We start from the raw sequence: 20,002 nt of genomic DNA, 5'->3' as shown, positions 1-20,002 counted from the left end.
CCTCACTAATAGGGATGAAAAGTTTTGCTATAACAATTAGCAACTACCCTTGCAACTGAGAAATCGTGGTGTTAGTATACAGACTGGTTACCAAATGTGAAGGGTGAGCTTAATCATCTGGGGAAATAAAAAAAAAAAATGCAGAATCCTAGACTAAATCTCAAAACTAATGAATCAATTGTCAGGGAGATTAGGAATCTGAATTTTTAGTATGTGGACAGACATTAAGAATCCACACACATATATAAAACAGAACTGAAATATGAAAAGGGCTATCTAAAACCGTCAACTAGGAAGAAGACTTAACTATTTTAAGAAATGTTGCCATTTCCAGAACATTTTTTGGAATATCCTTTAGAGGTGGTTTATGGGCTCCATAAGAAAACTGAACTTACTGCTTTTATTCTTTCATGTCACATTTTTGATAGATAAAATATTACTCATTAACAAACTTCACTAAATGATTTTTAGCTAAAAAACAGATTTAGCTTTTATAGTTTTAACTACTCTCAGGTAATTTAAAAGCCCATGATATAGGGGCGCCTGGTGTGGCTCAGTCGTTAGGCATCTGCCTTCGGCTCAGGTCATGATCCCAGGGTCCTGAGATTGAGCCCCGCATCGGGCTCCCTCCTCCACGGGAGGCCTGCTTCTCCCTCTCCCACTCCCCCTGCTTGTGTTCCCTCTTTTGCTGTGTCTGTCAGATAAATAAAAAAAAAAATAAAAAAAAAAGTCCACGATTTATATAAAACAATCTGCAAATTTGTTCCAGCCAAAAACACACACACAAAACAAAATTACCACACCCCTAAACTAAACCCAAACAACAAACAAAAATATACCATGGGAAGGATTCATTTAGCTAGTGAGCCATGAGCCAATCCAGCAGACTGCTCTGTAACCATCTTAAAGCGTTCATTTTTGAATTCTGAAGACAGCTATATTTTATACAGAACACCAGAAGATGCAGTGGCTTTCTTGAATTCCAGTATTAGAAAAATTCTTTGGATATATCCCTCATGTCAATGTTCTGATGTATCAAATTCTCTGCTAAAGGACAATTTTTGTAACCACTGAAGATATTCCAGGAATTCATAAAATGCTTTGAAACATGGCAATTTCAATGAAATCATGCTCCAACGGTAATGAATAACTTATTCACACTACTAGCTCTTAATATCAAACTGTTTTCTATACCATTTCTGACAGATTCAGGATCAACAAAAAGGGTGTTCAATAACTGATAAAATGAACAGTGATGCTTAAGAATGGCCAATTAAAGTTAGTAGAAAAACAAACTCTAGCCCACTTCTGCAAAACAGCTTTGAAATTTGAGCTCTGTAATCTATTATTACAACTATATATTAAGTAATCATTTTCGCATTGTGTATTTCAGAACTATTGGGAAGCTTCCCCAAAATGAATGCAATAATAACGGAAGCAATTTAAATGCCAGCTCCAAACAGTTAACTTCAGACTAAAACCAAACTGTTATATTTTGAGAAACTATGGAAAGAGCAACCCAATGCTGTATAAAACAAAATAAATTAATTATACTATACCTGGTTTTTCTTTATTTATTATAACAAAGACAGAATCCTCAGCACAGGCCAGAGTAAAGATGGCATGAAGTTTATGCCCTACTATGAAAGTCTGAAAGATAAAAAGTACCATATTGTTTATCGTCTGTCTACTCTCACCTCAACCCCCAAACATAAGTTCCATAAAGGGCAAGGATTTTTTTTTTTTTTAATCCATTTTGCTCACTGCTGTATCCCAACATCAGAATACCTGGTATACAGAAGACACTCAATATATATTTGTTAAATAAATTTTCAAATTAATACATATAGATCCACCTGTTTCTTTCCAATGGTTATATGGATTCTATTGAATGAATATGAAACTTTAACAGACATCAAGGTTATATCCAATTTTTTTCCATAAACAATGCTATAATTATTACACACATGTCCTTATTTCAACAAGAGATTCCTAAAAGTGAGATTGCTGGAGCAAAAGTTATTTTTTCATTTTCATTTGTACTCTATGTACAAAAATAAAAGTATCTGTTTCTCTACACTTTACCTATCACTAGATTGTTTTTGCAGTCTGTAATCTGGCTAAACTGATAGGAGAAAATGCTGTGTAATTTTTTTATTACTGAGGTTATTAAACACCTTTTCATGTTTACTGGCTGTTATTTTTTTCCTGTGAATTACATATTCTCACCCTGTGCCAATTTTTTCCTACTAGGTTATTAGTTTTTCCTTATTGGTTTTCTGTATATTTTCTGTATATTAGGGATAGTAACTCTTGTAAATATTTTCTTCTCATTTTATTGCTCACCTTTTTGTTACAAGTTTAAAATTTTCACAGTCAACTTTCTTTTCTTTTATGGTGTGTGACTTTCACAACTTGTTTAGAAAGGCTATCTAAAGATTAGGCCTTATAGAAGAAAACAATGTGTCATTAAATGATGTTGCCATCCCTTTTCAAATAAGAAAAATAGAAGATCAAAACACGTACCTTTATTAAAATGCCATCTATATAGTCCCACAGTTTAATGGTGCCATCAAAGGAACAAGAATACAACTAAAAGGGTAAAAATAATAAAAAATTTATTATAAAATAGAACTTCATTAAGATATCAAATGAATAATTATGTGATACAGAAGACATTTTCTGTTCATTAAATTATTAGCCTTAAAGAGGTAGAGTCATCTACTCATATTGTTTTTGCAAAAGAGAAAATCTAATCACAGCTCTCTGAAGGAACTTCAAAATTTTAATTAAAACGAGGGGGGATAAAAGTCAACGCTCTAGCTTCAAGAGGAGATGGTAAGTCATTGAGCTATGAATAGCACTTCAGAGCTTGCTAATATTTCTCCTAGCACCCAGTGCACTTTTATTAGCAGAACCGCTTTCATCTTACATGGGTATTAAAGGAGTGCTTCTCAGATGACCTGATAATGTCCTGTTTAAAAAAAAAAACAAAAAACAAAAAACGGGAAGAAAGAAAGAAATGTCCAACACATCAAGGAACAATACTTTTGTAAAACACAACAGAAGTTATTATGCATTTGGACGCTGTGGCAACATCGAAGTGCTCTAAAGTTTTGGGTCACTCCATTCCTACACTCTTCTCATTGCAGAATGGTAACCAACCATTTGTAGCGCTGGTTTGTGTACCACGCTTTGGTAACACCAGAAGGCCTTAATAACATGTACTTTTACTTTTATTTTTGTCCCAGTGGACTTAATTTTACTAAGGTCACAGTGGATTACTTGTTGCCGTTACTGTGAAAAATACTTCGCTTATAATGTTTATGAAGAATTTCAGGTTTTCTGAAAGTGGAAATTTTAAGATTTCTGCCAGTGAGGACATGGAATCAGAGAACAGAGGATGATGACTATTACCTATTCAAGTAAAAGAATTATAATAAGTAGAAACATACAAGTACTACATACAAAGGAAAAATCATGAACATGGATCAGTAAAATATAAGGCAACCACACAATCACTGTCAAAACAATGGTTAGCACACAAATCCCATGACTCTAAAGTCCGGAGAATCTGCACTCCCTATCCCCTCAACCAAACCTGTCAATAAAATTGTCCTCCTCTAATTTTATTAACTTTCAGTAAGATGAAAGAGATTTTTTATGCTTTGTATATGTTGTTTTTTGTTTTGCTACAAAATTTAGGAATACAGACTTCACAAATTCCAATTTTAAAGAAAGGATATCTCTGCTATGAAAAACATTCAAATGCTACACGTAACAATAAGCTATTTTGTCAAACCCTCAGAGGACAGCAAGGAAAAAAAATGTGTGCTTGCACCCTGCAGAAAAGTTACTTAACTTTGATTTTCACAGTAGCTCATTTAATTTTGGAAAGAAAAGATCATTGTCACTTTATGCCCTACTTCCTCTGTGATAATACAGTGAATGGCAATGCAAATCTATTCTTGTATTAAGCAATACTTCCAAGTTAGCTGTGACTAATCTAGAAAAATGGAACTTGATCAAAAACGAGAGCAAGAGTAAAATGTTTTTGAGATCTCTTTAGCAGCTGCTGAAATGTAAGGACAGAATTAAAATGACATTTCATTATTTTTGAATTCTGAGAAGAGCTGCTTTGTGGGGTGAGTGGAAGGATCTGCCTTAAACTGGACTCCCAAGTTCGTCCTGAAGTTAACTGGTCCATCCACTGAAGCCCTTCTTGTCCAGCACTGGCCTTAAGATTAGGTAACATCTGCATCAACACTGAACAGCCTCATCTGTAAGGGAACATATCTACAGCATCAATCCCTTTTAGCCAGCATTTTCAAAAACGTGTTCCAGAAACCAAAGGGTTCAAGGGCATATAAGCTTGAGAAACACCCCTTTTGGATATTCACAATGCTTATTTATAAAAGGACCTGAGAGGATCTACAACCAAGAAATTCATCTAACTGAGCCTAGCCCTGAATTTCAGAAACTCATATAGCCAAGAATGTCTTCTTTCAAGCAACACCTAGTAGCATCCTTTGGAACAAATGGTTCACAGAATGAGGGGCAATGCAGTTCTAGGCTGTGACGCTATTTTAAGAACTAAAAATATGTGAAAAATATCCTGAATCAGATAATCAACATACAGCCTTCCCCTATGAGAAAATATTCTTATGAAACCTTTTGTAGAAGAAATGATGTAAACGAAGAAGCAGTTACTATTAATTTATGTGGAAAAATTCTGTGTTCCCAGACCCCAAAAATAAACTCTCTTAGGCTTTTCTGATACCCTAGGACTCATCTTGCTAATGGATGTATGATGTGAGTACAGATGCTCACAGCAGACAGTTTAAAGCTACGGTGGTTTGGTGCTGAGATGCTGAGTGTAGCTCCCGGGGAAGGAGACTGATGGTGCTACTCTCACTGGAAGGTGTCATGCTGCCTCTGTAACACCTTGCTGCAAGATAAATACTGAATGCTATTTTTGCTTTTCTTCTTTCTTTCTTTGTAAAAACAAAGTAGCATAATACAATCTTTTGAAAAGCAAGGGATACCTGTATTTTTCTAATTACAACCTGGAAAGTTTCTCAGCCAAAATCAATTAATAATCTTCTGGCAACAACAAAGCCGACATTAAAATAGTCAATTATAAATCGTTTGACACCTGTAGATGATTGTTGGGGTTGAGCTGGATTCCAGTCACCAGATTTCTGTGCCCTTGCAGTATGTGTACACATTCTTCTGTAGCTGTGCTATGAACTTTAACAAAGTCTCCAGAAACACAGAAGATATACCTGGAAATAAGAAAAAATTAAGTTTCATGCATTCTATAGAGAGTATAATCTTTCCTTATAGTCCATGAAAAATTTTTTAACTTGCAACAGAGGTTTCTTTCAATACTTTCGAGAACTATATATTAAAAATTGTGTGCTATGTATTCACTTACTATACACCATTACTCTGACAGCATCTTCCCATATCCCCCACTCTTCACTGTTCACTGGACACACCACCTTATAAACACTAAGTCAAAGTTCTTTCTGGTTGGCAAGGCCTCTTTTATAGCAGAGTGTAAAGACTTCGTGACAGTTCTTTTTCTTGTTGCTAAAACGTTGGTTTTGCTTTTTGGATTTGTGGCAGAGGCTACTAAATTACTAAAAGTAGTTAAGTGGGGGGCAATATTTATTTGACAGTTTTCATTATGGATATAACCAGAGAACAAAGCTCAGAGGTACAAATCTTCCAATCTCGACAAAGTAAAAAATGTTTGTTCTGTGCCATTACTAAACATTATACGTGCCTGGCAGGGGGTTTTTCCATGCACTATAGAAGGTACAAACTACAGAATTCCTAGGCTAGACCTCTTCTCTGTGCTCTCAAAGCACCCTGTACACGACTTGATCCTAGTATTTTCCATGTTGTGCTGAAATTGTTTACATATATCTCTTTTTCACATTGTGCTGAAATTGTTTACATATGTATCTACCCTCCTTATCTGGCCATAAGCTCTGATAGGACAAAGGCCTTAATTTATCTTTGATTCCCAATGTCCAATCTAGTTTGTTGAACGGAACCAACAGGATCCTCAAAGATTTGGTAAACTAAATGGATAAAATGAACCAGTAAAAAATTATTACAAAGTAACAAAAGAGTAAATCTTCTAATGCCGACCAGGGTTACCATTACCCTATTTTATCAGTTCTAAGACACTTCCTTTTTCACACATTCACCTCTCTGAAATCAGGATGCATTTTATAAGTGCTGTAGCCAGGAGAAAGTCAGGAAATGGTTGTGTTTAACTGTCTAATAGATTAAGGAAGTTCAAGCAACAAAACATCTGAGATTTATGGTTACCCTTCTGGCTGGATCCTCCTCTTTATTCCCATGAGTACCTTAATTCAGAGTCTTAGCATCTCCAGCCTGGACCACTCTTAAGGGCTTCCTACAGTCTCTAGGTGTGGCCCTTCAATTCATCTTTCCTGCTCATACCAGATTAATTTTGCAAATTTGACATTACTTCCTTAGAGGTAAAATTAAATTACAATTTGTCAGTGTTTTGCCACTGCCTTTAGGATATGATCTAAACTCTTAAGGCCTTTGGTGATTTGAGCCGGTCTATCTGGAACTACTTTTTCACTTGAAAACCATGCTCTACTCAAGTGGTTCACAGCTCCAACAACCTTGTACTCCCCACGGACACACTCCATTAGTACTAATGGGTTCTCTAGGCAGTCCTTAGATGATGGTTGGGGGAGGGGGTACGGTGTGCCAAGAAAACACCTGACTCTGATATGCTTCCCCAGAGGAAAGGAATTTCCTCTCTCCTTGCTCCTAGGTAGAGAATGGCTTTAAATTTGAATGCAAGCCCCCAAATGATATGCTCTCTCTATACTTTTGTAAATTTTTCAGTCTACACAGAACACTCTTTCTTATATTTCCTTAAGATAAGATTCAGCTCAGGTGAAGCCTTCCCACATTTTCTCACTCCAGATCAGCACCACTCTGAATGTTTCTACAAGATAATAGGTAGGCTTAGCTCCATCACGGCACTTACCACATGGCATACTGAAAGACTTCCCCTACCAGACTGTAAGCTCTTTCAGGGGAGGAAGGGTGTGTGTACTTTTTATAAATCTAATAACAGAAAAACAGTATGGTAGGAAAAGTGCATTTTTAACTAGTCAAGTACAAATGGGTTCGAATGCCAGCTTTGCCACATATGGGCTGAATAATGTTGGGAGAATTTACCAACATTATTGGTAAATAACCAGAACTTAAATGAGGCTCTGAAGGATGCATAATTTAAGAGCTGGGAAGGAAAAAGAGTAGCAGCATAAGCAAAAGCTGGGAAATAACGAACACAGAACCTACAAGAGACAGGAAATGTACCTAACAAGAAAAGTGCGTACAGTGGGTTATGTCAGGAAACACAACTGGATAAGCAGAGTTAAGCTAGATCAGGGAAGCCTCATAAGCCAGAGAAAAGAGCTATAGTTAAGGAAGGCAACAGAAGATTGTTATAGGGTTTGGAGTAAGACTAGGAATAAGGGTGAGAGTCATAACACTATGACAGTAACACTTAAGGAAAAGTATTACAGCAGCAGTACGCAGAATGGTCTACAAAAGAAAAATATTTAGAGTTGGACATTAGCTTTGTGGGAATTTAAGTGCAAAAGGCAAAAATGACCCACTTTTTTAAATTTTCTATACCCTAGCAACCTAATGCAGAGCATCCTATAAAGGGGGGGAGTAACAGGATGTAATACAAACAGTGCTGGACCAGGAGTCAGTAATATCTGATACAGGAATGCCACCTACTCTCATGTGTACTCACCTCTCGGCTTGCCTCTCATAACAACCCTCTCAGGTAGGCAGAGTAGATACGGTTTCTGTGTCCTCGTTCCAAGAGGCCCCAGTGACCAAGAGGAGACAGCTAAAATTCCACAATTCTATTGCTTTATTTACTATTTCAGCTTTCTTGGTAAGTTCCTTGAAGCAAAATACAAAATTACCTTCTTTCTGTATAACCTAGCCAACCCCTACAGTATCTTTTAGATAATATTCAAATCCTTGATGAGTTCATTATAACCCTATTAATTTGCTAGAGAACTGATTTTAATTACTACCTTCTATACAGACAAAAACCAAACAACAACAACAACAACACATCTAAATCTTCACCAAATTCCCCAGCCTTCAGGACTGAATTTCTACCTATTGCTTGCTTGGCCCACCCGGTTGTTTCACAGGTACCTTACACTCATCAGGCCCCAAAATGAACTCAACATCTTCTCATTAATCCTAATTGCCAAATCGCTCCAAAATTCTGTCTTTTCATCTTCAATATATCTTAGTTCAGGCCAAAGCAATCTCTTGCTTGGATGCCTGCATTCGTCTTTTAAGTCCTGTCTATACTTTTCCAGATTCTTCTCCTACCACTTCCTTTATGCTGCAACTATACTGACTTACACACATGAAACTCCCTACCCCCAACCCCACCCCAGCAATTTCAAGCTGCACACTTTGCCTGGATGTCCTCCCCCAATATCACCGGTGGGGCAAACTCCCATTAGTCTTTCAAGGTCCTCCTACTGAAGGAAAACTTTCACTACATCACTCTCCCTTCCATGCCAACACTGTACCTCAAGTATGCTAAGCCAACCCACCTCTGATCTTGCTGTTCTCCACCACTTATTACATAGTTTTATACACAGTTTTTGGATTAATTTTTCTTGAAGAAACCACAACCATGTTACCTCCCACCACCCTCCATCTAGGGGAAAAAAAAATACACTCTTTGGACCAAACAATCAAGAACTGGCTTCATGTTCCTTGTCCAACCACACTAGCTCTCTTCATATACCATTCACACTAGCTAACTGTACCACAGTCTGTTCATTCCTTTTGCTCGTTCTGTGCCCCCTATTTGGAATGCCTTCTGTCCACATCCCCTAGTCAAAATACCATTCACCTATTTAGGCCTAGCCTAAAGGTTACTTCCTCAGGAACCTCACCAGTCTGAAGTACTCTCTCCTTCTTATGAACTCCCAAAGTACCACAGTATGAAACATGTTACAATTATTATCAATTAATTATAAAATTATTTAAATTAAAATTAATTAATTTCTTTTCCTCATAGACTGTAAGGTCTTGAAGGTAGGATCCATATTAAATTTAGCTTTTGTTATGTCAGTCTGTTATAATAGACAACTGACAAATACTTAAATTGTAGGACTGAGCAAATGAAACACAGTGAATCTTCTTATAGTGAATAAGGTGTAGAGTTCCAGTACACTGGAACAAGAAACTGGCTATCTAGATGTAAGTCCAAAGTAGCAGAACTTTGGCACCCTCTTGAAGTCTGGGTTTCTTCCTGATTTAGAAGATGAATATCAACAAAACCCTCTTTCATGTAAAGACCAAGGATGATTCTTTTTTTTTTTTTTTTGCCTCCAGGACAGTTTATGAAAATTCCTTCAGTCATGTATGCATTCAACAACTATTATACACTCATAAGCAAGATATTGTGAGGGATACAAACTTCCATTAAGATACAATCTTTACTCTTCTAAGATAGAAAGCGTTTTTACTAAGGGCTACTCTGTCCTTAAATGATTTGAAATCTCTTCCTACATTGTGTCACTTCTAGATGATGCTGACAACAGAGCAATAATGATGACAGCGGACACACACCGAGCCATTAATGCCAGGCTTATTTTACCTGCTTCATATGTCTTAAAGCAATTAACCTTCTCAACAACCCTGTGAGACAGACTACAAAATAGCATTCCTGTTTTACAGATGAGGCAACTGAGGCAAAGATTAAAAACTCGCAAAGCTCACACGATGGAAGAACCGGGTTTTGAACCCAGCGAGTAGTGTGGTTTCCAGCTATACTGAACTCCTGAGAAAAGGGACCAAGGTTTATATGTTATTACCCCGCATAGAATCTAACATCCGTACCCAGGAAAAGCTGCAAAAAGGTTGCCAAAATACCTTTTCAGGGATAGGGCAGTGTGGAGAAAACGGACATCTTCACTCTCTCAGTAACTCAAAGTCCCGATTCTTTCCGAAAGAGAAATACTCCCCGTGGTATTGCAAGAGCGGTAGCGTACAAAACCTGTACCTGGACTTTTTCGCCGCCCCCAACGCGGAGCCGAGTCTGGGCACGCGCATCCGCCCCCGGTCCCTGAATCTACTTGCAGGTAAACTGTATTGAGAAGGAGAAGCGCGCCCCAGCCTGCGGTGCCAGGGCACGAAGTGGTTTCTCACTCTCAACAGCGCTCAGGCACCGGCTGCCTCGCGCGTGCCCTGCGAGCTCCCCCGCACTCTCCCCCTTCCCTGAGCCCAGAACGCGGGTTTGCGAGTGCGGACGAGCCTGACAGTTCTTTCCTACCCCCCCGCCCCCCCGGCGACTCACGTCCCCCAGCCCGGTTGGCAATGTGCGGTGGCCCCATACTTAGAATCTGCAGAAAACACCGCTCTCCTGAAGTTCAACTCGCTGCCGCCACAACGAACCACGCGGACACTCTCCTCCTCCACCATCTTTGCGCAGATGCAGGAACTCACGCTCGTGGGCCCGCCCCGAATTTCCTTTATGGAGGCCGGGCAGTAGAACCCGAGTCGCAGCCCTCATAAACCGTGCCTGGGCCCCTCTAGGCTTCAGTCTCGATGGTAGGACCCAGCGCCTGTGCCGCCATCTTTTGTGTGGGCAACGTCAAATTAGGACACATGTAAAAAGGTAGAAGCGAAACAGAGACATAGAGACAATGAATTTATATTAGGCACCCCTGAACTTTTATTTAGTGCTAATTTTCTTTTCTCTGGCCCTGTCAATTTGATTATATATCTTCTTCCGCCAGAAGAGAAGGGTGTCCTATCACGTGACCTCCAGTCGGCCTCCCTTCCCCACCCACCAGGCCGCTTTTTTCTCCACTTTGATTCGGTCTCTGCGAGATGACGCCAGCGTTTCGTACCGCTTGGTTACTCGGCCGCGCAGTTGAGTTCTTGGGTGGAAAGGTAGCTGTCTACTTTTTGCATAGCTGTTCACCCACCCGTTAGCCGTTTTTTCTCCTGTTCCGCCGAGCGTACCCATAGGTTCCTGTAGAATCTCCCCAACGCCGAGGGCCTTGCTTTTTCCTTTGGACGCCTGGCTCCTGCTCCGGGATTCTGGCGCACCTTTCTTTCACCGATTCGATGGAGCCGCTCGGACTGATCTGACATTCCCTCCCACCCCCGCCCAAGTTCCATGTCTTGCTACGGGTTCTTCTGTGCCTGTTGCTTTGGTTTTAGCTTCCCCCATTAGTCGACCGTGCCTGTGGGTGAGGAAGCCTTAACACTCTATTACCATTCCTTTTTGTAAAGTTACGTACTTTTTTTTTTTTTTTGTGGTCCCTGTATATTACAGGTGCTTATCTTTATCCACTCATCCAGTAAACATTTATCGATCCTCTCTGCCAGCTCTGTGTCATTACGAAGAGTGAAGAGCCACTGACCGCTTAATTTTAGCGGGAACAGGAGATCTGTACTTGTACGCGTTACCTCTTGATGTGTTAAAATTTATGGTATCTCTTCAGTTTTTCTGGAGACAAATAACAATTATTAATAATTATTGTGAGGCACAGCGCAAGACAGACGTGATCCAACGGGAGAGAGACAAGTAAATCAGATTGTGTGCTGAAGAAAATAAGACCGTAACATGAGAAAAAAAGATTTCTGTGAGGATGTTTAACATGATGAATGTGTATTTAAGTTGTGCAGGTTAAAAAATATTTAAAAAATTCAACGTTAGTACAGATTTGCAGTAAAATAATTTCAGTACAGAAATATGGTTAGAATGATCCCAGCCCATCTTATATCCCACAAATATCTCTCCACCATTGAAAATTTCCTGATATTTTTCTATATATATATATATATATATATATATATACCTTAACATTATTCTTCAATACAGTGCACTACAGAATTCTTTTTTCTCTTACGCTTTCACTGCAAACAGATTTTATCTTTTTAATGACTGCATAGTATTCTGTAAATGTACCATAATTGATGAAATCATTGTCTCAAAAGTGGATATTTAGTCATTTCCATTTTTTAAAGTGGCAAATAGTGCTATAGAACACATAAATTTGTTGTTATTGCTATAGGAGAGCTTCCTAGAATAGGTATTGCAGGATTGAAAGATATCTACATTTTTATTTTGAAGGAATGTTTTGTGGAATTGAGACATGAGTTATTGGGGAAACTAGGAGGAATAACTAATGGCAGCCAAAAAGGGAAAATATTTAACTTAGCTTTTAGTCTAAAGTTTGGGGAAAATCCATAGGAAGAAGAGAGTTACAAGAGAGTATGTTTTCTTAAGAAGAAATCAGAAGGGAAAAGGACTGAGAAATTGTATCAGGCAAGCAATATTGCCTATGGATACTGCAGCAATAAGCAACAATTGGAAGATAGCCAGAGCTATCTGTATTTAGATTGTGTGGGGTTTCACTTTGCCAAGAATTGTTAAGTATAATGAATTCTGCTTCCTAAGTCTGATAGTTTCTTTCATTTGCTGGCATTTGTATAGTAATACATCAATCTTTGTTGATTAGCTCTCAAGCACTAGTACACAAGCAAAATTTTCTAAAGCGTTTGGAGGACCAGAAAGAATTAAGATGATATTGAGGATGATGGAAGGTGGCTAGATACGCTCTGCATGTGCTATTATTAAACTATCAGTTACTTCCCTAGGCATTTCATAGAAGAGAGCTAGGAAAGCTTGGCTCCCTTGTTGAGAAGGGAAGCTGAGCATATTTGACAGATCCCTAGTTCTCTCCAGCTCTCCTCTTTTCTTTCTGAGTCCTCGCCAAAATCATGTTTAAAAGTCCTTTAATGGCAATATTGACTTTTTGTAGCACACACCTTAAAACTCTTCCAGCCTGTACCCTTATCCAGTTCCAAGGCCACTTTCACCTTTTCAGGTATTTGTTAATTACAGCCACATCCCACTCTCAGTACTAAAATCTGTATTATTGAGAGTTCTCCAGAAAAACAGAACCAATAAGATTGATCGATCGATCTCTCTATCCATTTAAAGGGATTGGTACACTCAATTATGGAGGCTGAAAAGTCCCACAATCTGCGTTCAGCAAGTTGGACACCCTGGAGAGCTGGTTGGTGTAATTCAGTTTGAGTCTGAAGGCCTGAGAACCTGGGGAGCTGATGGTGTAAATCCAGGCTAAGTGAAGGAGGAGACTAATGGCCCAGTCCAACAGTCAGGTAGAGTGGAACAAATTCTTCATTCCTCCTCTCTTTGTTCTCTTCAGGTCCTTAATGGGCCCTGAATGATGCCAACTCACATTGGGGAGGGCAGTCTGCTTTACTGAGTCCATGAGTCCATAGATTCAAATGCTAACTTCCTCTGGAAATACTCTCTCAGACAAACCTAGAAATAATGTTTAGCCCAATATCTGGGAACCCCACGATCCAGTTAAGTTGACACATAAATTAACCATAACACAGGCAACTACTGATTGGTTCTTTGTCCCTACAGTTTTGCCTTTTCCAGATACTCATAATAAATAGCATCATATAGTACAAAACCTTTTGAGTCTAGCTTCTTTCACTTAGCATAATGCATTTGAGATTCATGTTGGGTAGATCAGTGGTTTTCTCTTTTTTATTGCTGAGTAATATTCTATTGTATGGATATTCCACAGTTTGTTTATTCATTCTTTTGTTGAAGTCTTCCCCCCCTTTCTAATACTGCTCTAAACATTCATTTGTAGGGTTTTGTGTGAATGAGTTTTTCTTTCTCTAGGATAAATACCAATAAGTGGGATTCCTGGGTCAAATGATATCTTTAAATTTTTAAGGAAATGTTGGGCTGTTTTTCTAGAGTTTCTGTACCATTTTCATTCCAGTCAGTAATATATGAAAGTTTTACTGGCTTCACATCTTTATCAGCATTTGGTGTTGTCAGGATTTTCTATTTTAGTCATTATATTAAATTTGTAGTAGGACTCCATTGTTTTAGTTTTCATTTCACTAGTGACTGTTAGGCATCTTTTCATGTGTTTATTTCCTATCTGTACATCTTTGGTGCAAGGTCCTCAAATCTTTTACCCATTGTTTTATTGGGTGGTTGTTGTTTTTTTGTTGTTTGTTTGTTTGTTTATTTTTACTTTTGAAAGGAAATTTTTGTATTTCAGACACCATTTATAATATTTACATTATTATAAAATACTGGTAAATCATTTGATTTAATTTCTCCCAGTCCTTTATTTACTTTAATGGTCCTTTGTGTATAGATAATTTATATTATCTCCACTTTTTTATGTCTATTTTTCTCATCTAATATATTCTAATAAATGTCATATTTAATGACATTTCACAGTTTTCTTACTGTTGAGTTTTGAGATTTCTTTATTTCGGATACACTTCCTTTGTCTGATGTATGAATTGTAAATATTTTCTCCCATTCTGTGGCTTGTCTTTTCATTCTTTTAAGTGTCTCTCATGGAATTAAAGTTTTAAATTTGGATGAAGTACAGTTTTTCAATTTTTTTCTTTTATGGATCATGCTTTTTTTGTTGTTGTATCTGAGAACTCCTTACCTATTCCATGCTCATGAAGATTTTCTCTTATGTTTTATATGAAGAATATTATGTTTTACACTTAATATTTAGGTCTATGATCTGTTCTGGGTTAATTTCCATTTGGTTCTTTTTTACAGCCTCTTTTTTTCATGAAAGTTTCCATCTTTCCATTTCTTTTAAGTGAATTTTGCCTACTTTTTGGAGTATTGTTATAATTACTGAATTAAAGTCTTTTTCTAGTAATCTCAACATTTGGGTACTCTTGGGGTTGGTGTTTGTTGATTGCCTTTCCCTTCAGAGCTATTGAGATTTTTCTGGTTCTGATTTTGTGTGTTGAATAATTTCATATTTTATCCCAGATATTGTGTTAAGAGATCCTGGATCCTGCTAAAATCCTTCCAGCCTTGGCTGTTCATGCACAGTTCAGAAGTGAGCCCAGTATTTATGATTTAAAGGATCCCTTTCTCCAATTCTTTCCTCTGTGATACTCTTTATATTCTTGGGCTCTATTTATTTTCCTCCTGGTGTTCTGATTAGAAAGCCCAGGCTTGGAGCAGCTGGTGGCTCAGTCAGTTAAGCATGCAACTCATGATTTTGGCTCAGGTCATGATCTCAGTGTTGTGAGATTGAGCTCTGCACTGGGGGTGCTGGGCATGGAACCTGCTTAAGATTCTCTCTCTCCCTCTGCCCCTCCCCCCCAGCCCCTGCTCATGCTCTCTCTCTCTCTCTCTTAAAAAAAAAAAAAAAAAAAGAAAGAAAGAAAAGGAAGGAGAAAACCCAGGGTTTTTCCTCTCACAGTGTTGTATACTTTTCCACAGTGAGGCCTGTAATGGGGCTAATTAGTGAGGGCAAAGAATATATGGGGCCACCACTGCCATCTCCCTCTCCCCCATATTGTTATTGCTCCTGAGTCACTGTACCTTTATTATTGGATCTCATCTGGGGCAGAGCCAGGAGAATTAAAAGACCTCCATCTCACAGGGGACATTACTCCCAGATGGGGATAGCGGAAAGAGAGAGCTGCTTCATTTTTGTCGCTACTTGGAGTCCTCATCTTCCTACCTCGTCCACCCACTTTTGTCTACCTTGCAGAGGCCTCTGTTAGTTTATTTTGTGTTTTGTTTAGAGTTTTTAGCTGTAATTAGTAGAAGAGAGAGAGTGGAGTGTCTGATTCCATTTTGACAGGAACTGAGAGTCTCTAGGTTAACTTCTTAACAGAATCACTCTGATTCTTATACATAAGAGACTGATGCGGGGAAAGGATTGAAGCTTGAAGCCCTATTAGGAGCCTCTTGAAATGGTGCAGTTGAGAGATGGTGGTGGTTTAGACTTGGGTAATAAGAGTGGTGAGAAATGTTTGTGTTCTGGGTATATTTTGAATGTAAAACAAATAGTATTTTCTGATAGAAGAAATGTATGTAAGACAATGGAAGACAACTTGACTCCAGAGATTAGACCTGGGAGTCTTGAATATTGAGATCACTATGTACTGTGAAGGGAAGACTATGGGAGAACAGATTTTGGAGGGTGGAACTAGGTATAAGCTTCTTATCAGACATCAAAATGAAGATGTTGAGTAGGCAGTTGGATATCCTATTGGAATCTAGTGCGGAGGCCTCTGCTGGAGATATAAATTTGGGAGTCATTGGCATATAGATGATATGGAGGAGCAATGGGACTGGCTGAGGTCACCAATGGAGTGAGCCTGAGGCACCTTAATATTAGGGATCAGGAAGATGAAGAGAAAACCGGCAAATGACTGGCCAGTTCTAGAAGGAAATCGGAAGGATATATGCCATGAAAACCAAATGAAGAAAGAGGTAGAACTGATCTTTTTGTCAATTGTGACTGATAGATTAAATAACTGGAAGACAAAGAATTGACTGTTGCACTTAGCAATGTGGAAGTCATTGGGGACTTTGGTAAGAGCAGTTTTGATGGAGTGATGGGAGTGAAAATCTGATTTTCAGGTTTAGGAGAGAATGGAGGAGTGAAGTTAGAGATAGTAGGACTCTTTAAGAGTTTTGGTGTACAAAGAAAGGAAGAAACATGATAGCTGGAGGGGAAGTGATGTCAAGAGACAGGGCTTTTGTTTTTGTTTCTAAGGTTGAGATACAGCAGATAATAGGCTAACAGAAAGAGGACACAGGAGAAATAAAAACTGACGATGAAAGGAAGTAAGGAAATAATTGCTGGCACACTTCTTAAATAGGTGAGAGAGGTTGGAATCTAGTGTATAAGTAGAGGAATTGGCCTTTGCCAGGAGCACAGACACTTCAGCTCTAGAAATGAAAAGAGATTAAGATGCAGTTAGATGGGAAGATGTACTTCTGGGAGCTTTTGAAATTTTTCTTTTCCTTGCTCTCTGTTTTTGCAGTGAAACAGCAAATAAGATGATCAACTGAAATAAGGATTGGGAAGGAGTTGTTGGAAGTTTGAGAAGAGAAGGAGATATGAAATAATCATCTTTTCCACATTCTTTCCACATCAATAGTTAGCAAACTGGCCTGTAGGCCAAAAGTGGCCTGTGATATCTCTTGAAAATAAAGTTATTAGAACACAGCCATGTCCAGTTGTTAATGTATTGTCTATGACTGGTCTTGTACTACAGACTCAGAGGTGTGTAGTTGTGACAGAGATCGTATGTCATGAAAGCCTAAAATATTTGCTATTTGGTCCGTTATGGAAGAGTTATGTTGACTCTTGGTTTAGGAGGTAGGAAGGGAGAATGGAGGGTGTCCAAGAAGACAGGAAACATAGATAATAATATTTTATTCTTTGCAGATTGAAGATGTAATTCGGTTGGGAAATATCACTGTAAAAGAGAACTTTTGTTGCTATGCTGATACTTTTTTTTCCTCAGATTATCAAAATGACATCTCAAAATTTAAAAATTCTAAGTGAACTCTCAGATCTCAGTTTGAGAGACTAGGCAATAGGGAATAACTTCATAAAGCTAAAAAAGTTGCACATTTTAGTGACAGCTGTGCAAAAAAGCCCTTAAGTAGACTCTGAGGCCCTATCCCCATAAAAATGTACTTACGCAAAACCCTATGCTTTTAAGTACCTGACGTTAATAAATACTTTATGCCAGTCATATCCCCAAAGGATATTCTAGCTATTGATACCACTCTTTTACTAAATTCTCATTACTATGTATAAACAAGTAGTAAACCTTAGCTATACACAGGAAGTACCTGGAGTGTTTTAGAAAATAATGCAACCTGGTCCAACCCCCAGACATTCTATTTTAATTGGTCTGCAGTGTCACCTGGACATCAGAGTTTTTTTTTTTTTTAAATTGTGGTGACATACCCATAACATAAAGTTTTTATTAGTGACAATATATTCACAGTGTTGTACAACCCTTCACTCTATGTATCTATCAAGAACATTTTTGTCACTCCAAAAGGAAACCCTTTACCATTAAGCACTCACTATGTATCCTCTCTCAGTTGCTAGTGTATAGAAATAAAACTGATTTTTGTGTGTTGATATTGTATCCTGTGACTTTGATGATTTCATTTATAGTTCTAATAGCTTTTGTTGTATATTCTTTAGGATTTTTTTTATTTATCAGATCATGTCATCTATGAATATTTACTTCTTCTTTTCCAGTTTGGATATTTTTTGTTTCTTTCTCTAATTGATCTGACTAGAACTTTAATACAATGCTGAATAGCAGTGGTGAAAGTGGACATCCTTGTGTTATTCCTGATCTTAGGGGGAAGGTTTTCAGTTTTTCACTATTGAGTATGATGGTAGCTGTGGGTTTTTCATAAATTCCTTTTATCTTGTTGAGGAAATTCCCTTCTATTACTAGTTTGCTGAGTGTTTTTTTAATCATGAAAAGATGTTGGATTTTGTAAATGAATTTGCTGTGCCAGTTGAGATGATCATGTGGGATTTTTGCTTGATTCTATTAATGTGCTGTATTACCACATTGATTTTCATATTTTGAAACACTCCTCCATTTCTGGGATAAACCACTTGGTTATGGCATATGATCCTTTTGATATGCTATAGGATTTGGTTTGCTCGTATTTTCTAAGGATATTTATTCCTACATTAATAAGGAATATTGGCCTATAGTTCCCTTTTCTGTGGTGTTTTGGCTCTGGTGTTAGACTAGTGCTTGCCTAATAGAATGAGTTAGGAATTGTTTCCTCATCTTCAATTTTTTCTAGGTGATTGTGAAGGATTGGTATTAATTTTTTAAAATATTTGGTAAAATTCACCAGTAAAGCGATTTGGTCCTGAACTTTTCTTTGTTGGGAGGTTTGTGATTGCTCATTCAGTCTCTAGTTGTTATAGGTCTGTTGAAATAATTCTGTTTCTTCTTCTGTTAGTTTTGGTAATTCATAAGTTTCCAGCAATTTTCTCACTTCATCTAGGTAACCTAGTTTGTTTGCTTATAATTGTTCATATTATTCTTTTTTATTTCTGTAAGATTGGTAGTGATGTCCCCACTTTTATTTCTCATCTAAGTTATTTGCATCATCTCTCTTGTTTTTTTCTTAGTCTACCTAAATATTTGTCAATGAAACATCTTGTTGATCTTTTCAATTTTGGTTTCATTGATTTTCTCTATTGTTTATTATTTTCTGCCTAGTTTATCTCCACTCTAATCTTTATTTTTTTCAACTGGCTGTGAGTTTAGTTTGCTTTCCTTTCTTTAGTTTTTTTAAGGTGTAAAATTAGGTTATTGATTTGAGATCTTTCTTTTTGGGCATCAAGTTTTTAAAAGCTTTCCAGTTGATTTTAATGCTAAAAGACCAACGTTAAAAATACTGCTGTGTTTGGAGACAGGCTAGGCCTAGCTTACTGGTTCTCTACCTTGGGTGCCCATTAGAAACATCTGAAGATAGTTCTAAATTTGAATTGGAATCATCATTATGAATTTATGATGTATTTTGTTTTTTAAAAATGTATTTTGTCACTAACTTAGTAGCAATGGGCACTCTTAACACCCATATATGGCTTCTAAATTCCATTTTCCACTAAAAGGAAACAAAGCTGCTTGAAGAAATGGCTGATTTTAGGTATGAGACACAGATGTACAAAACATCTTATCATACCAGAGCAAGAGAGCTATCAAAGACTACTGGGGTTGACTCAGCTGTTCCTGACTCAAAAATGGACTCAGGAACAGCTTGAAGATGGTCCCACTGAGTTGGGACATTTTGAATATCAAAAAGAATAATAACTGCAGTGGATTGAAACATATGGTTAAAATCATGAGTTCATCATAATACAAACAAAACAAAATCATTGGTCATCTTTGAAGAGTACTAGGAATAAAGTTATTACTTCAAAGAACTTATTGAAAAAAAGAAACTAAGAATCAAGCATTTATAATAGGGGTAAAATGATAGAAGTAGAGTTTCTCTAGTAGAGGAGCTTTTATCTAGTAATAATAGTTTTATAAC

At 37.6% G+C, this 20,002-nt stretch overlaps 2 protein-coding genes across 3 annotated transcripts in view; one reads left to right on the top strand and one right to left on the bottom strand.

The window, feature by feature from the left end:
- The window catches only part of WDR75 (WD repeat domain 75), a 33,331-nt gene extending 22,727 nt beyond the window's left edge, over positions 1–10,604 (bottom strand). For both annotated transcript variants that reach the window (XM_027591031.2, XM_027591032.2), the window contains exons 1-4: positions 10,451–10,604; positions 5,156–5,285; positions 2,527–2,592; positions 1,560–1,650 (exon numbers count right to left, since the gene is read on the bottom strand). In XM_027591031.2, coding sequence (XP_027446832.1) covers positions 1,560–1,650; positions 2,527–2,592; positions 5,156–5,285; positions 10,451–10,536 — 373 coding nt within the window. In that variant the 5' untranslated portion in view covers positions 10,537–10,604. The remainder of the gene's footprint in view (positions 1–1,559; positions 1,651–2,526; positions 2,593–5,155; positions 5,286–10,450) is intronic.
- A 2,470-nt stretch (positions 10,605–13,074) lies between these two features.
- Positions 13,075–20,002, top strand: part of COL5A2 (collagen type V alpha 2 chain) — a 373,443-nt gene continuing 366,515 nt past the window's right edge. Inside the window, exon 1 of the mRNA XM_027590567.1 lies at positions 13,075–13,254. The gene's annotated coding sequence lies outside the window, so the exon portion shown is untranslated. The remainder of the gene's footprint in view (positions 13,255–20,002) is intronic.

Source organism: Zalophus californianus, chromosome 3 (assembly GCF_009762305.2).
Source record: "Zalophus californianus isolate mZalCal1 chromosome 3, mZalCal1.pri.v2, whole genome shotgun sequence".
NCBI lineage: Eukaryota > Metazoa > Chordata > Mammalia > Carnivora > Otariidae > Zalophus > Zalophus californianus.
This window is presented reverse-complemented; position numbering and strand designations above follow the sequence as displayed.